Source organism: Balaenoptera musculus, chromosome 9 (genome assembly GCF_009873245.2).
Source record: "Balaenoptera musculus isolate JJ_BM4_2016_0621 chromosome 9, mBalMus1.pri.v3, whole genome shotgun sequence".
Lineage (NCBI taxonomy): Eukaryota > Metazoa > Chordata > Mammalia > Artiodactyla > Balaenopteridae > Balaenoptera > Balaenoptera musculus.
In genome coordinates, this window is record NC_045793.1 from 86,858,757 (window position 1) to 86,880,435 (window position 21,679).

The 21,679-nt window shown below is 39.5% G+C and overlaps 2 protein-coding genes and 1 pseudogene across 3 annotated transcripts in view; 2 read left to right on the plus strand and 1 right to left on the minus strand.

Annotated features, from left to right (window-relative positions):
* PHTF2 (putative homeodomain transcription factor 2) overlaps window positions 1–15,607 on the minus strand; it is a 154,281-nt gene extending 138,674 nt beyond the window's left edge. Inside the window, 1 exon segment of the mRNA XM_036863228.1 lies at window positions 15,478–15,607. The gene's annotated coding sequence lies outside the window, so the exon portion shown is untranslated.
* On the plus strand, window positions 6,336–7,490 carry LOC118900682 (annotated as a pseudogene).
* Window positions 15,608–15,917: 310 nt separating the features above from the next.
* On the plus strand, window positions 15,918–19,992 carry TMEM60 (transmembrane protein 60). 2 transcript variants are annotated; one of them, XM_036862758.1, is made up of 3 exons: window positions 15,918–16,200; window positions 16,373–16,561; window positions 19,299–19,992. In XM_036862758.1, exon 3 carries the CDS (start codon window positions 19,349–19,351, stop codon window positions 19,748–19,750), a length of 402 nt encoding a protein of 133 aa, XP_036718653.1. In that variant the 5' UTR covers window positions 15,918–16,200; window positions 16,373–16,561; window positions 19,299–19,348; the 3' UTR covers window positions 19,751–19,992. The 2 variants fall into 2 exon arrangements, with proteins under 2 accessions (XP_036718653.1, XP_036718652.1); XM_036862757.1 differs by lacking the exon at window positions 16,373–16,561 and having other exon boundaries at window positions 15,923–16,200.
* Window positions 19,993–21,679: the final 1,687 nt, after the last annotated feature.

Consider the following 21,679-nt stretch of genomic DNA (forward strand, 5'->3'; position numbering starts at 1 on the left):
ATAAAATAAATTTTTTAAAAAAGAATTAAAAAAAAAATCAATGAGCCTATACTGATACTAATGAATGAATGAATGAATGAATAAATAAATAAATAAGAGAAGGAAGCTTTCTTTGTAGCAGGAAGCCTTCTTTGTACCAGGAAGCCAGCTAATAAACACAGAAGAAATTGGTGAACTGGAAAAAAAAAAAAAAATCACTATTTGGGAACCATCATTTTTCCCCCGTGTTAGTGAGATGTAATTGACATAACATTGCATAAGTTTAAGTTGTAGAACATAATGATTTGACATATGTATATACTGCAAAATGATTACCGCAATAAGTTAACAACCATCACCTCACATAGTTACATAGTTTTTCCCTTGTGATGAGAACTTTTAAGCAACCATCTTGAAAACTGATTTGTACAATAATCATCAATAGATATTAAAGCCAATGGGTAAGTTTGAGAGTAATAGGATATTTACATAATCAAAGTATCTCTCCACAAGGTACGTAGTAGTTACAAGGAGTGAAATAATGACTTAGCTTTGGAGAAACCTGGCAGATAACCTTCTTAACTAAATGATCAAAGTTATCATCATCAGTAATAGGAGAAACTGCAGCATTTGCTTCTTGATATAATGTACTGGAAAGAATATTATGTCTGTGATATTCCTGCCAAAAGTATATAACCTGACTCTAGTCTTGAGAAAAAAATCAACCGAACTAAAATTGAAGGACATTCAGCAAAATAACTGGCCTCAACACTTTAAAAAATGTCAATATCATGACATATAAACATAGCTCTACAACTATTCCAGCTTAAAGTAAATTAGAGACATGACAACTAAAGGCAGGATGTGATCCTGGATTTTCTCTTGCCATAATGGACAGTATTGTGACAACTGGTGAAATGTGAATAATATTTGAAGATTAGATAATACTACTGTATCAAAGTTAATTTCCTGATTTTTGATCATCATACTTTGCTTACGCAGGAGAATGACCTTGTTTTTAGGAAATAAAACTGAGGTTCACATAGTTAAAGGAGTATCAAGACTCAAATGAGTCAGGAAAAAAGTAACGTATATCTGTATATATAAAAATAAGGATAAAGCAAATGTAGTAAAATGTTTAATATTTGGTTAATCTCTGAAGCGTACACAGAAAGTCTTGTAACTTTTCAAAGTCAAATTTGTCAAAATAAAAAAAGGAGAAAATAACTATAGTAATTTTTAATTCAGTTTTAAAATACCTCCTTTCTCATGTTAATTTTCTACATACACACTATCAACTTAATACACATAAAGCCTTCCTTTTATAATTAAGTTTATTTTCTCATGTAGTGTGGTTGCAGTGAAAGGGATGTACAGGGTAGACAAAAGAAAACTGACTATGTTTTGATTTTACCAATTTACATAATTCACCTCCATCAAAAGAAAAAGGCCATTTCATTTGCCTATGATCAATGAGGAGACATTTTTAGACATACTCTTCTAACATCTTAACTCCATTTCCTCTACAGAGATTTTTAACAACCTTTAATACCTATTATTTCCAAAGTTAAGTTACACTGACCTCTCAAAATATAAAAGGTATTTTTGGATCATAGCAGTATTTTTAGTCTTTGGGGCAAATATTTTCCAATGATGATAAAATCTGAATTATTACACCTTTAGAGAAATATTAATACTTACTTCTCATTAATTTGCCCTAGTAATAATATAGCCATGTTTTTCACTCTCTCACATTTTTTGTCAATGAGAATTGGGTTTTAAAAAGAAGAAAATACAATTAGTTGCTTTCCTTTTGACTCACCATACATTCCTACATTTGTTTCAAGGGCAACAGGAATGCTGAGGAAGCTGAACATAAACACGTTTATCCAGTCAAAACATATGGTATACTTTGGTTCTTGCTATCCAAAGCTAATACATTCTAAAATCATGGGTTTTAATTAAAACAATACTAAAAATGGTACTTTATGTATTTTAAAGTATTACTTTAAAATTTAACGAAGAGGGGTTTCCACTTCTAGCAACGATGGAGTATCAGGGACCAGATTAATCCTCCCACCTTTTATTTTTATTTTTTGGCTGTACCATGCATCTTGCAGGATCTTAGTTCCCCCACCAGGGATCGAATCCAGCCCTCCGCAGTGGAAGCACAGAGTCCTCACCACTGGACCGTCAGGGAATTCCCCCTCCCACCTTTAAAACTAAAAAAGGACAAAATATGTGAAATCTTTTCAGACACTGGACAACAGGCTGTGCAAGACAATAATCTTTGAAAAAGGAAACAAAAAAGTGAGCCCTATTATTTCCTAATAGTACTGCCTGTAGAGTTTCCAGGACACAGTGCTAGGAGGGGAAAACCAGAGCCTGACAGTCTCCCCAAGTTGAGAGGACGGATTTGAGCGTTCAAGGGCACCCAAACAACTAGAGTTCTCAGGGCAAAGTACCAGAGAGGAGAGAAGAGCACAAGATGAGCTCTGGAGCTTTGCAGGGGATTCCCACTGAGTCTTCAGCTGAGTATTGTTGATCAGCACACTTATGAAGAGAAACTACCTAAAGCCAGGAATAGAACCACCAGAAAGGAGCAGGCATAACAATTACCAAAGTTCACACAGGGATGGTAAGAGTTCACAGCCAGAGTGGAGAAATCCTGTAATAATGGGCAATAGCTAGAATACTGAGAAGGGCAGTGCCCCAGTAATAAGGCTAAATTAGCCTTGTACTAAAGGATGCTCAGGACTCATCTAACAAAGCTTTAAAAGCATGCCTTGAAGAACTGTTTCAAAGTAACATAACTGTGTCCCAAAACAAAGGTCAAAATATTTATAAGAATACAAAGAAAAGACAGCCCCAAACAACAAAATTCACAATGTCTGGCATCCAAACAAAACTTCGCAGGCATTCAAAGAAAAAGGAAAATACGATCCATAATGAGGAGAAAAATCAGTTACAAGAAGCGAACCCAGAAAGGACAAAAGTGCTATGATTAAAACAGCTATTATATACAAAATACTGTGCATGTGTACATACACCTTATGTGTATGTATATGTATGTATATGTATACATTCACACACATGCGTGCACATACACACAAATGGAAAGAAACCCATGTTCATGATTGGAAGACTTAATATTATTAAGATGTCCATACCCAAAGCAATCTACAGATTCAATGCAATCTCTATCAAAATTCCAATGGCATTTTTTGAAGAAACAGAAAAATTCATCCTGAAATTCATATGGAATCTTGAGGGACCCCAGGTAGCCAAAATAATTTTGTAAAAGAACAACAGATTGGAGGAGTCACACTTTCTGATGTCAAAACATATTACAAAGCTATGGTAATCAAAACAGCATAGTACTGGCATAAGGACAAATAGACCAATGGGACAGAACAGAGTACAGGAATAAACCCTTGCATATATGGTCAAATAATCTTTGACAAGAATGCTAAGACCCCACTCAATGGGGAAAGGACAGCCTCTTCAACAACTTGTGTGCAGAAAAATGGATATCCACATGCAAAAGAATGAAGGTGGACCCTTATCTTATACCACATACAAAAATTAACTCAAAATGGATTAAAGACCTAAGAGTAAAACCTAAAACTATAAAACTCATAGGAGAAAATGTAGGGTTAAACTTCATGACACTGTACTTGGCAGTGATTTATTTGGTTGTGACACCTAAAGCACAGAAAATAAAAGCAAAAATACACAAACGGGACTAAATCAAACTTAAAAACTTTTGTGCATCAAAGGATACAATCAATAGAGTGAAAAGGTAACCTATGGAATGGGAGAAAATATCTGCAAACTATGTATGTGATAAGGGGTTAATATCCAGAATACATAAAGAACTACAACTTAACAACAAAATATCAAATACCTCAATTTAAAAAAGGGCAAATGACTTGAATAGACATTTCTCCAAAAATGATGTACAAATGGCCAGCAAGCACATGAAAAGATGCTCAACATCGCTAATCATTAGGAAAATGAAAATTAAAACCATAATGAGATATCACTTTATACCCATTATGACAGCTACTATCAACAAAACAGAAAATAACGAGTGTTAACAATGATGTGAAAAAATTGGAACCCTTGTGCACTGTTAGTGCAATGGTGAAGTGGTGCAATCTCTACAGAAAATAATACGGAAGCTTCTCAAAAAATTGAAAATAGAACTACAATATGATCCAGCAATCTCACTTCTGGGTATATACCCAAAAGGAGTGAAAGCATGGTCTTGCAGACATATCTGCATACCCATGTTCACAGAAGCACTATTCACAATAGCAAAGAGATTAAAGTAACCCACATGTCCACCAATGGGTGAATGAATAAAGAAAATTATACAATAGAATATTATTCAGCCTTAAAGGAAATCCTGCCACATGCCACAACATGGATGAATCTTGAGGATATTACACTAAGTGAAATAAGCCAGTCACAAAAAGACCAAGGCTGTATTATTCCATTTATTTGAGGTACCTAGCATAGTTGAATTCATAGAGACAGAAAACAGAAGAATGTCTTCCAGGGAATGGGGGAAGGAGTAAAGAGTAGTTGTTGTTGAACGGATACAGAGTTTCAGATTTGCAAGATGAAGAAGTTCTGGAGAGCTGTTTCACAACAATATTAATGTAATTAACACTACTGAACTATATACTTAAAAAATTATTAAGATGGTAAATTTTGTTATGTATTTTTTACCACAAACTTTTGAAAACTCAGCTAGTATAGACTCTACATATACAGCTGACCCTTGAACAACAGTCTGAACTGTGCAGTTCCACTTATTCACAGATTTTTAAAAAAATAAAAACATACTACAGTACTACATGATCTATGATTGGTTGAATCTGCAGATGCAGAACCGGGGATGTGGAGGGCCAACTATAAAGTTACACACAGATTTTCGACTGTGTGAACGGTCAGCACCCCTAACGCCCACATCATTCAAAGTTCAACAGTATTCAAGAAAGGAGAAGAGGGACTTCCCTGGTGGCACAGTGGATAAGACTCCATGCTCCCAATGCAGGGGGCCCGGGTTCAATCCTTGGTCAGGGAACTAGATCCCACATACATGCCACGACTAAGAGTTTGCATGCCACAACTAAAAAGCCCATGTGCTGCAACTAAGAAGCCAGCGAGCCGCAACTAAGGAGCCTGCCTGCCACAACCAAGACCGGGCGCAACCAGATAAATAAATAAATAAATATTTTTTTAAAAAAGACAGAAGAAAGATTGAACATGTAAAGGAGAAATATGTAAGATACAGACAAAATTCAAATCAAACTTACAGAAATGAAAAATAAAATGTCTAAAAAGAAAAATACACTGGATGAGATAACAGCAGATCAGAAACTGAAAAGAAGAAAAGATTACTAATCTTGAGGACAGAGCAGGAGACATTATCCAAGTTGAAACAAGGAGTGAAAAAAAGATTTTAAAAAAATGAACAAAGCATCAGTTACCTGTGGGACAATATCAAGTGGCATAATATATGCGTAACTGGAGTACCAGAATGAGAGGAGAGAGTGAAGAAACAGAAAAACTATTTGAAGAAATAATGGACAAATTTTTTCTACATCTGATGAAAATGGTAAATCAACAAACCAAGAAGCTCAACAAACCCCAAGCATAAGAAGCATAAAACACATTGTAGGCACATCATAATAAAAGTGCTTAAAACCAATGGTAAAGAGATCATCTTAAAAAGCAGGCAGGGGGAAAAAAAAAACCACTTTCAATATAAAGAAATAAGGATAACAGTAGATTTCATATTGGAAAAATGCAATGAGAAGACAGTAGTGCAGTATCATTAAAGTCCTGAAAGGGGGCTTCCCTGGTGGCGCAGTGGTTGAGAGTCTGCCTGCCAATGCAGGGGACACGGGTTCGAGCCCTGGTCTGGGAAGATCCCACATGCCGCAGAGCAACTAGGCCCGTGAGCCACAACTACTGAGCCTGCGCGTCTGGAGCCTGTGCTCCGCAACGGGAGAGGCCGCGATGGTGAGAGGCCTGCGCACCGCAATGAAGAGTGGCCCCCGCTTGCCGCAACTAGAGAAAGCCCTCACACAGAAACAAAGACCCAACACAGCCAAAAATAAATTAATTAATTAATTTAAAAAAAAAAATGAAAGAAACAACATACTCCAAACCAATGATAGATTGCTCCAGGCAAGGGGAGATGGGAAAAAAAAAAAAAAAAAAAGTCCTGAAAGAAAAAAAGTGTCAATCTAAAATTCTATACCCAGCAAAAATATATTTCAAAAATAAAGTCAAAAAATATTTTTTCAACTCTCTGCTTCTCCGTCTGCCCCACAGGTCCCGTGCACCCTGAAGATGGCGGCCATGGCAGGAAGGTTGCTCCGGACTTCGCTTGTCCAACATGTGAGTCCCATTCCTTGGGGCATTTCTGCTGCATCCCTTAGGCCTGCTGCTTCTTGAAGAACATGCTTGACAAATGCATTGTGTCTGGCTCTGGTCAAGCAAAATTCGCCTTTAGCACCAGTTCCTCATACCATGCCCCTGCCGTCACCCAGCATGTGCCCTATTTTAAGGGTACAGCTGTTGTCAATGGAGAGTTCAAAGAAATAAGCCTTGATGACTTTAAGGGGAAATATTTAGGGCTCTTCTTCTATCCTTTGGATTTCACCTTTGTGTGTCCTACAGAAATTATTGCTTTCAGTGACAAAGCAAATGAATTTCACGATGTGAACTGTGAAATCGTTACAGTGTCAGTGGATTCCCACTTCGCCCACCTGGCCTGGATAAACACACCAAGGAAGAATGGCGGTTTAGGCCACATACAAATCACCCTCTTGTCAGATTTGACTAAACAGACTTCCCGAGACTACGGTGTGCTTTTAGCAGGTCCCGGCCTTGCACTACGACGTCTCTTCATAATTGACCCCAACGAGTCATCAAGCATTTGAGCGTCAATGATCTCCCAGTGGGCTGAAGCATGGAAGAGACCCTCCGCTTGGTGAAGGCATTTTAGTTTGTGGAAACCCACGGAGAAGTCTTCCCAGCCAACTGGACACCAGATTCTCCTACAATCAAGCCCCATCCGACGGCTTCCAAAGAATACTTTGAGAAGGTAAATCAAGAGACCATCCCATGTGCACCTGCAGCTCCCCACACCAGAAAATAACCACAGCTGGAACTCACTTTTAGCATTTCAAAGATTATTATTTAGAGAAGGCAAAAAAAACAATTATGCTTGTATTCGTAAATATTACTCTAAATGTTCTGTTTTTGTAACATTGGCCAAGGCTTTTAAAACGTGGTTAGTTACTAACGTAAGGGGTCATTTATTGGCAGTGTATGGATGGATAGCTAGTTGCTATAGAATGTGCAATTCCTCTATTTCTTGGATCATGTCTTCAAAGGGAAAAGGAAACAATTCTTCTTTCTCAGCCTTACTTGAACCTTTGTGTACACCAGAGTAGTATGACAGGCATCAAAACTTCTGATCAAGGGTCCTGAGATTTTCTTCTTGAGTTTCTTTGTATTAAACTGAATTTTCTTTTAAGATCATAGTTTTAAGTTGTTAGCATCAATGGTCTAATTTAACACTTGCAGGACTTCCCTGGTGGTCCAGTGGTTAAGACTCTGTGCTTCCAATGCAGGGGGCGCAGGTTCAATCCCTGGTCAGGGAACTAAGATCCCACATGCCGCAGGGCAACTAAGCCCATGCGCTGCAACTACTGAGCCTGCGTGTCACAACTACAGAGCCCACACGCTCTGGAGCCTGTGCGCCACAACTACAGAGCCTGTGCACCGCAACTACTGAGCCCGCACGTTATGGAACACACCACAACTAGAGAGGAGGCCGCCTGCCGCAAAAAAGATCCCACGTGCCACGACTCAGACCTGACACAGCCATAAATAAATAAATAAATAAAATTATTTTAAAAAATTGAGAGAACGAGCAGACATAAAATATGTAAGGATAGAGAAGATCTGAAAAACTCTATCAATCAACTTAATCTGACATTTATAGAACACTCCACCCAACATTCTTTTCAAGTGCACATGAATCATTTACCAAGAGAGACTATACTCTGGGCCATAAAACAAGTCTCAATAAATTCAAAACGATTCAAATCACACAACGTATGTTCTCTGACCACACTGAAATTAAATCAGAAATCAACATCTGAAAAATCCCCAAATATTGGAAGACTTGTGTACATACCTTTAAATAACCAATAGAGTCAACAAAGAAATCACAAAATCAGCAAGGATTTTTGAATTGAACAAAAATGTGAACACGACATATCAACACTTGTGAGATCCCACCAAAGCACTATTTAGAAGGGAATTTTATAGCATTAAACATTTATACTAGAAGACAATAAATTAACAAATTAAGTTTACATTTTAAGATTCTAGCAAATCACAAGCAAATAAAATGCAAAGTAAATAGCAAAATAGAAATAATAAAGAATAGAAATCATTGAAATTGAGAACACAAAATCAATAAAGAAAACCAAAACCTGGTTCTTTGAGAATATCAATAAAACAGACAAACTTCTTGTCAGACTGAACAGGAAAAAAATGAGAAAATACACAAATTTACAGTCAGGAATGAGAAAGGGGACATTGCTACAAATCTTACAGATATTAAAAAGATAATAAAGGAATATTATGAACAATTTTATGCCCATGAATTTAACAACTTAGATTATATTGACAAATACCTTGAAAGATACAAATGATAGCTGCTCACTCAAAAAGAAATAAATAAAAAACCCTTTGTCTATTAAAGAAATTGAATTTGTAGTTAAAATCTTTCCCATAAAGAAAACTCCAGGCATAAGTATGCAAGTCATTTAATATTGTCTTAAGTTTAAGGTACATGGAGAGATCAAGTATTTATTAACTATCATGTGCAGGCACTACGGATATATAAGTTTGATATGGTTATGTTAGTATTTCAACAAAATCATTCTGGAAGGAAGCTGTGTAGAGAACTGGTTAGTACAAGGCTAAATTAAAAGTAAAGAGACCTGGGACTTCCCTGAAGGGCCAGTGGTTAAGACTCTATGCTTCCACTGCAGGGGGCACACATTCCATCCCTGGTGCGGGAACTAAGATCCCATATGCTGCACCGCCGAAAAAAAAAGTAGAGACTAGTGACAATAATGAAATGATGAGGGCATGAAATAAGTCAGTGGCAATGAGCATTTTTAAAATTTATTTATTTATTAATTTAATTTTTTCTTTGGCTGCATTGGGTCTTCGTTGCTGCACGCGGGCTTTCTCTAGTTGTGGGCAATGAGCATTTTTATTTTGACTTGGGATAGGTGTTGGGATAGGGCATGATTAAAAGATAGATAACTAGTAGAGAGAATAACCAGACGCAGTGATGGACTGTACATGAAAGGTATGGGGAGTAAAAGAGTAAGGATGTTCCATGATTCTTGGCTTGAACATCAGAAGAACCATTCATTAGAACAGGAAATGCAAGAGGAGAACAAGAAGATATGTTTAATTTTTCAACATATGGTACATTTAGACATTCAGTGACCAAAAGGTAGATTGGTAGGCAATGTGATAATACATAGAATCAACATTTAGGGAATCTGTGTAAATTAAACTGCTCTATCTACCAGGATTACCTGCAATTAAAGCCTTCTCTATAACTGTACAATTAACTGCACAATGGCTTTTCTCTGTTAAAAGAACTTGAGGAGTAAGAAGGTAGTTAAAAGAGTTGAGAAGATAAGTCCCTTTCCCCATATACTTAATTCACAGTACAAGAGACCCAATTTCAGTGATCTTTTTACTGTCATTTAGAAGAGCAAAACCCCATTTATTTGCTCTATTTGGTTTAATGAGTCTGACCTCCTTTCTTCAGAAAACAATTTGAGAATGTGAAGCTCTCTCCCTATCTTTTCCCTTTTTTTGTTGTATGTGGCTGCAATGATTCAATTCTTTATTCAACACTCCCTGTTACCTATATAACATCCATTGCCTCCTTTTAAGGTTTTCTTTCTTTGCCATTTTCTGCCTTTCCTTACTCTATTTGAGAATTGTATTTTTTAAAAAGTATACCTGTTCAACTTAGTTGAACAATTCCAGCAACCTTTTTTTTTTTTGAGCAAGTCTTATAAGCCAGGCAATGAATCAAGTGCTTCACATATATTAGCTCATTTAGTTTTCAAAATCTTGCAAAGTAGATATCCCCATTTTATGATTAAATAAAACTGAACATCAAAAAGATTACATAATGAGGGGCCTCCCTGGTGGCGCAATGGTTAAGAATCCGCCTGCCAATGCAGGGGACACGGGTTCGAGCCCTGGTCCGGGAAGATCCCACATGCCGCAGAGCAACTAAGCCCGTGCGCCACACCTACTGAGCCTGCGCGCTAGAGCCCGCGAGCCACAACTACTGAGCTTGCCCTCTAGAGCCCAAGAGCCAGAACTACTGAAGCCTGTGTGCCACAACTACTGAAGCCCACGCGCCTAGAGCCCATGCTCCTCAACAAGAAAAGCCACCGCAATGAGAAGCCCACGCACCACAACAAAGAGTAGCCCAGTGCGCAGCAACAAAGACCCAACGCAGCCAAAAATAATAAATAAATAAAATTTAAAAAGATTACATAATGAGCCCAAAGTTAGAAAACTGGTGGACTGTAGAATTGAAACTTGAACCTAGGTCTGTAGAGCACCAAAACTTGTGCCACGTAACTTTCATAAGCTTTTTGTTACCGTAAGAGACCTTTTACTGAATATACGACTAAGGTGCTTTCATTCATGCAACAAACATGTATGCCTACTACATGTCTTCAAACTTTCTGTAGATACACTTTTAATAGTCCCTTCCCCTACTGTTTCTGAAACTGGAAAGCTGCATACAGTACACTTTTTTGCCTTTACTTCCTCTCATTAAATGTCAAATTTAATCATGTTACGATTATTATCAGGTTGTGGTTCAGCCACGGCCATTTCCTGCTTCAGTTCCTGTTCAAAATGAAGTCCAGCATATTTTCTTTCCTAGTCCTCTAAAATTACCTGTTCTAGGAAGCAATTTTTTTTTCTCATTTGAAAACTCACCTCTATTATTTTGTGTCATTTTAGCAATTTACATGAAGCTAACAAGTTGGACTAAAAATGCAGCTTTCCTAAATGTCATTTAATATTTTCAACTTAGTCATATGATTCTGGTTATAAAGTGATACACATTTATAAATCCAATGTGATATATATGGAATCTAAAAAAAAATGGTTCTGATGAACCTAAGGGCAGGACAGGAATAAAGACGCAAACGTAGAGAATGGACTTGAGGACATGGGGAGGGGGAAGGGTAAGCTGGGACAAAGTGAAAGAGTAGCACTGACATATGCACAGTACCAAATGTAAAACAGATAGCTAGTGGGAAGCAGCTGCATAGCACAGGGAGATCAGCTTGGTGCTTTGTGACCACCTAGAGGGGTGGGATAGGGAGGGTGGGAGGGAAACGCAAGAGGGAGGAGATATGGCAATATATGTATACGTATAGCCGATTCACTTTGTTATACAGCAGAAACTAATGAAACATTGTAAAGCAATTATATTCCAATAAAGATGTTAAAAATAAATAAATAAATAGATAAATCCAATGTGAGTATTTACGGTTCTGTGCTAACCTGAGGGGAAGACATAACCATGGGACTTTTTCTCAGATTTTTCAAGTACAGTCCCAATTTAAAACATTCTGTCCAACAGTCACATCTCAAGTTTCAGTTCAGAAAAGACAGTCAAAGGGTATACATATGCAAAGGGTAGTTTGCAATATTGACTCTATGTGGCAACAGAGTAGGTAAGGGGGGGTGGTTAAGGGAAGGCAATCAATCACCTAAGACTCTTTTTCTTTACTTTACCTTACTTTATTTTATCTTTATTTTTATTTTTTTGGCCAAGCCATGCGTCCTGCAGATCTTAGTTCTCAACTAGGGATTGAACCCAGGGCCCCTGCAGTGGAAGCGCAGAGTCCTAACCATTGGACCTCCAGGGAATTCCCAAGATTCTTCTTCTTTTTTAAATAATCCCAAAATACATCCCACAAATTTGGTGCAATTGCCTTACTCTTCTTTTACAGCTTAGAATGAAGTATCCCAATGAAATAATGAAATAGTTGCTTGCCTGAACATGTTTGGAAATGAAGTTTTAACTGACAGTAGGGAAAATAAGTATTCAAAGGTAAATATTAAATAAAAATGTAACAATGCACAAACTCTTAAGCTATTCCTATAATTTCAGTATCTAAGTATGTAATTTATAACCACTAAAATTGCCCAGCCACATTTCTATACAATTATCATTTAAATTTGGCCTTCAAAAATACTTTCTATACAGAGCCACAATTACTCGCCATTCCCTCAACAATCCATATTCCGGTTCTCCTGCCTCCAGTTCTGTGTGTTCTGTGTTTGATGCCTTCCCTCCCCACTAATCAAAATTATCAGTCACACTTTTAGGTTCCAAAGATAGCTCCCTGCTAAACCTCCAACCCCTTCTCAACTCTGTTCAATTTATTTGTTCCTTCTTCTTTATTCAGGGCTTACCAATGTGACAATACTTTACGTATTTTGTTTAATACTAATACTCCCCTTTGAAGCATTATTCTCTCCACTTAACAGATAAGGAAACTAAAGATGAAAAAGGTTTGGTATCATGTTCAAGGTCACAAAGCAAAACAGGAATTCAAACGCTGGTCTGTCTGAAATTCAACTGAATTCTCTTTCCATGAAACCACACACTCTACGGCACGCTCTTATAGTATATATTGCATTGTGTTACCATTATTCGTTCAAATATCTCTCTCTCCCTCTAAAGGGATGTTCCTCAAAGACAGGGAAGGTGACTCCATCCTTACATCCCAGCAACACTCAACAGGGCCTATTATACAATGATCTCAAAGTGTTACTGAATATTCAGTTTATGGTTTTGCAGCATTATTTTCCATTGATTAGTCTCCTTCAACCAAATCTCTACAAAGCCATTTTTACTGTGATGGGAAAGCACAACAGCTTGGAATACAGGCTTTGTATTCAGATTGATTAGATGTGAATTCCACCTCCACCAACTTATTAGCTGAGAAATCTTGAACACATGAGTTAACCTACATTAACTCATGGGATGACAGTAATCACAGTAGCTACCTCCTAGGATTAAAAGGATTAAATGAGGTAACGTAGACAATCCTAATCTTTTCCTACATGCTACCCTAAATTTTCTTTGGCTCAGTCTAGTGTAGCCTTTTTCAATACAAATTCCTTATAATTTTGATATTACTCAGCCATAATAAAGAATGAAGTAATGCCATTTGCAGCGACATGGATGGACCTAGAGATTATCGTACTTAGTGAAGTTAAGTCAGACAAAGAAAGACAAATATCACATGATATCGCTTATATGTGGAATCTTAAGAAAGGGTACAAATGAACCTATCTACAAAAGAGAAACAGAGTTACAGATGTAGAAAACAAACTTATGGTTACCAGGGGGGTGGGGGGGTGTATATTGGAAGATTGGGATTGACATATACACACTACTATATATAAAATAGATAACTAATAAGGACCTATTATGTACCACAGGGAACTCTACTCAATACTCTGTAATGGTCTATATGGGAAAAGAATCTAAAAAAGAGTGGATATATGTATAACTGATTCACTTTGCTGTACACCTGAAACTAACACAACACTGCAAATCAACTATATTCCAATAAAAACTTAAAAAAAAAATTTCCTTGCAATTTTGAATGAAATGGACTAGCCAAAAAGGTACATGTTTTAAAAACTGCTCAGGTGGCTTACTTGACTTTTAGGGCCAACTGTCCAGTGCCAGTTTGGACTCAAAAAAAGTTTATTCTTGGAGGCTTCACTATGCAAGAGTGCCCCCACCGTATACTATATTTTATTTGCTCACCACATTTTCAAGCCCTACCAGCAAGTTTGAAAATTGGAACACAGACACTTCCTACTTTACTACCACCTAACTTAATACTACCTGATGCAGGAAGACAACTAACCTGTGTGGGAGGCAGGCTATTTCCCCTGCAAGAAAACACTCCTCGAACCACCTGTGTCTGGTCTCAGGCATGGCTCATTCTCCCCACACCTCCATATTCGTCTGGAATCTAGAGGCTAAGCCACTACACCTGACAGAGGATACCCATTTCCTTAAACTTAGCAACCCTTACTCCAAAAAGTTAGGATTTTATAGTGTTATGCTATTTTATGGCTCTTTAGGCTAAAGTGCCTAGTTTCCAAATTATCAGAATTTCCCCTTAAAATTTTAAAAATCTACGAAAAAGCCCAGTTTTGGAGAAAAAAAGTTTTAAAAAATACATTATCCCTAGAAACAAGAGCAAACACTAAGGCTATAGCCACAGTCTCAAAGGGGGAAAAAAAAGAAAAATCTTCAAATGCCTAGTTGGCTAAAGCTAACCAAAAGCTATAAAATCAAAGTACCATAAATAACAAACTAATCTCAAAGTAAGCAGAATATACCATTCACAAAGTGAGCAAGTGTTAATAACAAAATACCTAACACATTGACCACGAATTTTAAAATTACTTGGTATGTAGATACAGAGATTAATAAACTGTTTCAGATTCTGTACTTCCCTAGACAGTATATGTTGTTATAAAGCAGGTCCTTCTTTTTTTTTTATTTTTTTTTTGGCCAGGCTAAAAATTAAAAGGGTGACAGATTAGTGACAGAATAATCTCTGAAGTTCTACAAGGAGGTGTTGCTTTAGAAAGCCATGACTCGAAGGAACAATACCAGAACACTGGCTGTCAACATCAGGCAGATAAAAATAAGAAAAGGTGAAGCACGCTGATGGACCGCGGCATTGTTTCCAGACAAGAAATATCCCTTTAAGGCCCATGCCAAGGATTTCAGCGCCAGCTCCGCAGTCAGTGCTGGAATCAGAAAACTAAACTGTTGCCCGCTCAGTGGGAGCAGGGCAGCGACCCCCTCCAGTCGGCGTCCAGCGCGCGCAGAGTCGCCCCCTCCTCCCGAGCCCGCTCCTCCGGCTGCTAGCTGGCCGCTCCCCGCCGACCCCTGCTCGGCCACCCGATGACCCCGCACTCCCTCCAGGACCCGACGCGCCCCAAACAGAGCGCTAGGGGAAGGAAGCGAAGGAGAGGGGCCTTGGGAGGGAACGGAGGGGCGGGAGGCGGCGCTGGGCTTCGGCCCATCACCATCAAGGCTCGAGGACAGCGCGGGTTCGGGAGGAGGGAGGCTGAGCCTCCGCCACCGGCCAAATGATAGTATCCCGGAGCGCAGGTGCCGGCGGCTGCCGAGGAAGTCACGGGCGGGGAGGACGACGCGTTGCCCCCAGACCCCCCACCTCCATCCCACCCGCCGCTCTTCTCCTCCCTCGTCCAGCTTCATCCTCCGCTTCTGTCAGAACCCAACGACCTCCACGCGGCCCGCCTCAGCGCGGAGGTGATGCCAGCTCTTACCGTAGGAAAGGGCGCCGCGCCGCTAGGAGGCGGCTGGAGTGCGCGCGGGAGACACCGAGGCAAACGCCGCCGCCGCCACGGGAGCCTGACGAGCCACAACGAAGCAACCCTCCGGCGCGCTACCTCCAGAACCGTCGCCCCACCCCCTCTCCCGCAGGATTTTGCGCCGGAGCCTGCAGTCTCCGCGCGCTGACTGGGAGAGCGAGAGGAGGGGCGGGGCGCCCCGCGGAGGCGGGGCCCAACGCTGGCAAGTCTGATTGGCATCTGTGGACCCAATGGAACCACGGACACTCCCGGCTATGCTTAGACTGACTTTCCTCCTAGCCCGTAGCGGTAGAGAGGCGGGCCTACTGGCTTTTTTTATTGCCGCCTTTTTGACAAACCCGGTCGCACGGAAAAGTCGGTTGGTTTGCACTGGCGGCCAAATGGCCCAATTACCGCAGGGAAGGGGGCCTCTGAACCCAGATTGGCGTTCTCTCTACCTATAGGGTAGGCCCAGGGCGGTGAGACCCTGCCCCGGATGTGGGCGCGGCCCCGAGGTAGACCTGAGAGCGCTTCCACTGTGGTTGTTGGGAGAGGCGGAACTGAGATCTTCTTCTTGATTATCATGTGACGGGTTCTGGATTTAATGGGGGAAAAAGCGTGGAAAAGGCCAAGGATCCAAACTGGCGAATTTCCTAATCTTCGCGCCCCTCTGCGCTCTCCAGCCAGCGGCGCTGCCAGGTGAGTCCGGGGCTCCAACGAGCCGGCATCCTCCGAAGTGCACTCGCCCCCCGCGCCTCCCACCCCCCGGTGCCCTGGCCTCCCGATGCTTCCGTGGGCCGTGTCGCCGCCCCTCATCCCCTCACCCCCTCACACTCCCGGTCCCAAACGCACATACACCTCTTGGCACCAGGATTCTGTTTGCATTGTGGATCATATCGTACAAGAACTGCGTTCAACTCCAGAATGTACTGGTCCCACAGTGCAGAATGGGGGGAGTCCGGATAGGGCACCGCTGGCGGACCATCGGCATTCGAAGACGAAGGGCAAGGATAGTTTAGGAACGCCCTGAAGTTCTGAGACAAGTAGGCCCGAAAATCAGGTAAGTGTAAGCAGAACGCTGTTCCTTTGAAGGATGGTCAGGTTGGCCAAGGCTGTTGCAGCAGGAACCTTTAGAAAGTGACTCATTGTTTAGAATAGTTCTGTATTGGGGGCCCATGAAGCAAAACTGTCTTCGGGATGGGGCGAGTTCACTGGGAAGTGTACTGGCAGTCGCGAGAGAAGGGAAATGGGAGATGGTGTGGCAAGCACCATGGACAAATGATCGAGTCCACACACCTGGTACCGAGACGCTGAACTGTGGGCAGGGGCCTTTAGATTGCCATTTAGGGGAAGCGCAGGTTTTAACAATGGATAAGGAAGCATATACTTAACTATCTTGCAGGTGCAAGAAATAACCACCTCAAATGAGAAATACTTTAGTTGAACAAATTTTTGTTTTGGAGTATGCAGCTCCCTCCACCCTGCCCCCCACCCCACCGCCCTTCTTTAAGAAGAAAGAAGAGTACTAGTAGGAAACAAATATAATAAGTTAACGGAGATTTATTAATAAATTAATGAAATCGGAGTTGTAGGTCATCACTGAATCCCAGCATCCATAATCCTTCACGTGTCATTTAAATATCAACAGAGTGCTTCCCAATCGAGGGCATTTTAGTAAAAGTGCATACAAAAGTTTGTTGCATCCCACATAATAGAACTTGTAGCCACAAGACTGTGTTCTTTGCAGCCTTTTCACCTCCAGTCTTCAAGTACCTGTGTTGAATGCAGCTCCCTTCCTATGACCAATTGCTACTCAGTTCTTTACAGAAAAAATGAAGCTTGACTCATCCAGTGGCTGGCTGATGGAAAAGTTACGTTGAAGCAACTGTATTATCGTAAACCTTTTAAAAGTCCATAAAAATGGCCAGATCGATTGGAAATGGGAATTGAGCAAATTCAGTGTGAAACCCATCTGTAGTTACTAATCAGTATGTACCTCTCCACCTCTTCTTCCAAAGTCAGTCCCACATTCCACTATGGCAGCCTCTAGCCGGGAAAGGAGACCAGCACGGAAAATGCCTTCCTGGGAGCAAAAGCATCTGTTTTTCATACTGCAGTATGAAGTATCTGCCAGCCAAGTAAACAAGTTGAGTGCAGGCAGATGGGTATAAGGGAAAGAAGGGAGCTAGGAGACTCATAGGTCACTATTGAAATAAAACAGATATATACTCTTGCACCATGACAGCCACCCACTGTTTGAAGTAGTAGAGATGTAGCAATCAAAGTTAGTTCTAAAATATAATTACTTAAACATGATAGTCTAGGGCATTTGATTTATCTAGCCAGTTTCCTCACCTTTTCCCTGTTTCTTATCTTCCTGCATTTTTACTCCTATCACCCATGCTTTTGTTACCATCCCCATTACCTTCTGATCTTTTCCTGTTGCCATCAAGTGTCCTCTCTCATCCTCAGTCTGTCACTGCCCAGTGGCTTATTTCCCTCTGTTTATAATCATACTTAGATTCCTCCTTTACTGAAAATTTCTTCTTGATCCTTCCTTTGTCATCCTCATTGTATGTCTGACCTTTCATCTTCTTTTCTCCAAATGCTTCAAAGGAATAAAATGTTGTCAACTTTGCATTTCATTATCTTCTGTTAACTCCTCACCCAACTTCGTGCAGCCTGGCTTCTGATTTCCCATTCTATTTACCCTTTTCCAAATGGTCACAAGGTTGATAAAAAAACTTGAGTAAGTATGGAACATACTGTAAACTTATATGTGAAGATTAAATAAGTGCTTATACCTAAGTATTATAGATGAATGCATTCCTATCAAAATTCCAAGTTTTTAAGAATTAGTGATTTTAGCATTGAAAAACATGGAAGGTCAAAATAGTAGAAAATATTCTGGAAAAGAAAATGGTAAATAGGTACTAGACCTCTCAGATATTAGAACATATCCAGTAACAGTCATACAGTACTAGTACAAAACAGAAATATAGATCAGTAAGACAAAATAGGACTATAAGAAATAGCCCCAATTAAATCACAAAACATCAAAAGTTTTTAAAGTGGTTTTGATTATTGGATAGCAAGTAATAAAAAAGCATGATCGATACCACAAACCACAAATATAAGTATTATTAAAAAACAAATTTTTAGACTAAGAAAACAGGTATTTGTAAGACCTTTGAGAAAATTTGATTTAAAAAATCCAAGACCCATAGATTAAGCTATGTGAAAATCCAGTGTTATCAATGTGTTCTATATTATTTAACCCAATGACCTCTTTAAAATCATAATTCTACTTAATGTCTTAATTTTTTATTAACTGTTTCCTTCTTACTAATACTCTCCTCTCTTGGCTTGATACCACCCCTTCCTTTTTCACTTTGATTTTGAATGCTTTTTCTTAGTATTCCTTGAAATTGAATGAAAATGAATAGGTGTGCAAGTGTACAAAAAGAGGTTAAGAACATCTCTTAGGTGCAGGAAAAAGATCATGAGTGTCTGGACTTGTGTGACAGCAATGAAAAGGAGCAGACTGTTCTTGAGACATTTTGAATAGAGCTTACACCCAGTGGATATACTAAAAATTGTATTTTGTCACAGCTACAAGGGGTGATGGATATGTTGTCAAAGATGGCTACAGGTTTTATAGATGATGAAAGTAAGACTGGTAGAATGTTTTCAAAATTAGGAAATCTGTGAGTGGGAAAGAGCCAGCTTTGTAAACCAGGAATAGAAATTTTTTTTTCTGGTATCAAAACAATCTTGACTTTTTTTCCTTCTCTTAGGGTATATTTCCCTTCTTTCGACTCTGCAACAGCCTCTTTAAACTGTTTAAATGAGAATGTCCTTGGCTCAGAGAGTACTACTCACCTGGCTTTTCACATTACTCTTCTTGATCATGTTGGTGTTGAAACTGGATGAGAAGGCACCTTGGAACTGGTTCCTCATATTTATTCCAGTCTGGATATTTGATACTATCCTTCTTGTCATGCTGATTGTGAAAATGGCTGGGCGATGTAAGTCTGGCTTTGACCCTCGACATGGATCGCACAATATTAAAAAAAAAGCCTGGTACCTCATTGCAATGTTACTTAAATTAGCCTTCTGCCTTGCACTCTGTGCTAAACTGGAACAGTTTACTACCATGAATCTGTCCTATGTCTTCATTCCTTTATGGGCCTTACTGGCTGGGGCTTTGATAGAGCTTGGATATAACGTCTTTTTTGTGAGAGACTGACTGCTAAGGACATCATCTCATTTTATTGCTGTTCAACAAGCTATCATTAAAGTGTTCTGAATCCTTGCAAGCTTGAAGAGTGCCAGAGAACTGAGAAAAATATCAAATGTAATTTTATACTGCTTCCATAAAGTAGTCTTGGTGAATCGTGGACTTCTAGTCAACCCAAAACTTAATTATTCAATATTTGAGTTATTAGTACCCTTATTGTCCTATGTAAATAAAGTTTGTTTTGGATCTTATTTTTCTACTTGACTATTGAATAATCTGTTTTAAGTATGTGATCAACATTTAAAGTAAATATAAAGCCTTTAATCTACATATTTGGGTAGAAGTTTAATATATCATGGCCCCATTACTACCAAAGTAAATAGTGCTTCTCGATTATGAAGGAAAAACACAGTTACTGAAATAATTAGGGGTGCCACTTCATGTTTACATTCAGAAAGAATCTGAGAGTTCGACAGTTTTTAGTTTTTTTTTTTTTTGACTGCTTTGGGTCTTCGTTGCTGTGCGCGAGCTTTCTCTAGTTGCGGCGAGCGGGGGCTACTCTGCGTTGCAGTGCGCGGGCTTCTCATTGCGGTGGCTTCTCTTGTTGCGGAGCACAGGCTCTAGGCCTGCGGGCTTCAGTAGTTGTGGCTCGCGGGCTCTAGAGCGCAGGCTCAGTAGTTGTGGTGCACGGGCTTAGTTGCTCCGCAGCATGTGGGATCTTCCTGGACCAGGGCTCGAACCCATGTTTCCCGCATTGGCAGGCAGATTCTTAACCACTGCACCATCAGGGAAGCCCTCGACAGTTTTTTATCTAGGCTGAGTTCATTATTACCTCTGCCTTCAATTTGAAACAAATAAATTAGAGGTAGCATATTAAAACAGAGCAGAAGCTTGCCTCTTTCTAATGTTAGGGGAACTATACATCCCAGTTATGTCAGGAAAGTCCAGTTTATGCCTATTGTCCTGGGGTCTCAGGGAGTTAGTTCCCCTTGCATTCTTAGAAGTGTCCTGGTTTGAAAAATTATAGATCACCCTACGAGGGTACTTAACCAATTCCAGTGAAGTGTAGGTGGCAGTACTTACAAGAATTCCAAAGGGTCTTAAGTGTCTTATAACCCTAAAGCAGGGTCAGGGTGATGTTCTTGCCCTATACAGCCCTCACTTAGCTTTGGGAGTATCTAAAGTACTATTTTGTTCATTTAAAAAATATCTAACAAAAAAGTGGTTTCTGGTTGCTAATACTTGAGAGGATTGCTTAAATATAGCATTTTGGTCTAGTTCTCCTTTGTAAAGACAGATAATATGACAAAGTTTCAGCCACAACACTACAAATTAATACTGCTTAACTCTTTGTTTGAAACTACAGAGGTAGGGTAAATAAGTAACAAACTGATCAGTTACAAATATTTCCCTGTCTTATAATTGGTATATATTAGTATTTGGGATATGTAAAAATAGGATTAAGAAGGATAGTTAATATGGGGAACATAATGTTCCAAGACTTGATCAGGTATTCCTAATTTAATTGAGAGATCTAAACTATTTGGTCACTGGAATCTATTATTAATACATTCAGAGCAGAAGAAAGCTGTAATCTCTGTGAGAAACCAGATAGGAGGGTATTGTAGTTTAGGAAAACCTGTATTTGTGAAAGTATCATCTAAGTATAATCTCTCACAGAGAAAAGAAGGAACAGCACCACATGTAAACAATCAGCTAGGCCAGGAGTGAGCAAAATACTTCTGTAAAGGGCTATATAGTAAATACTTAAAGTTTTGTGGGCCATATGGTTTCTGTCACAACTCGGCTATTGTGGTGACAAAGCAGCCATAGACTATGGCTATGTCCCAAGAAAACTATTTGTGGACAATGAAATTTCAATTTTGTATGATTGCCACATATCACAACATATTATTCTTTTGATTTTTGTTTCAACCA

What these genes read in the sequence shown, in the direction of transcription:
- TMEM60 (XM_036862758.1), top strand. Translation starts at nt 19,349, where the DNA reads ATGAGAATGTCCTTGGCTCAGAGAGTACTACTCACCTGGCTTTTCACA.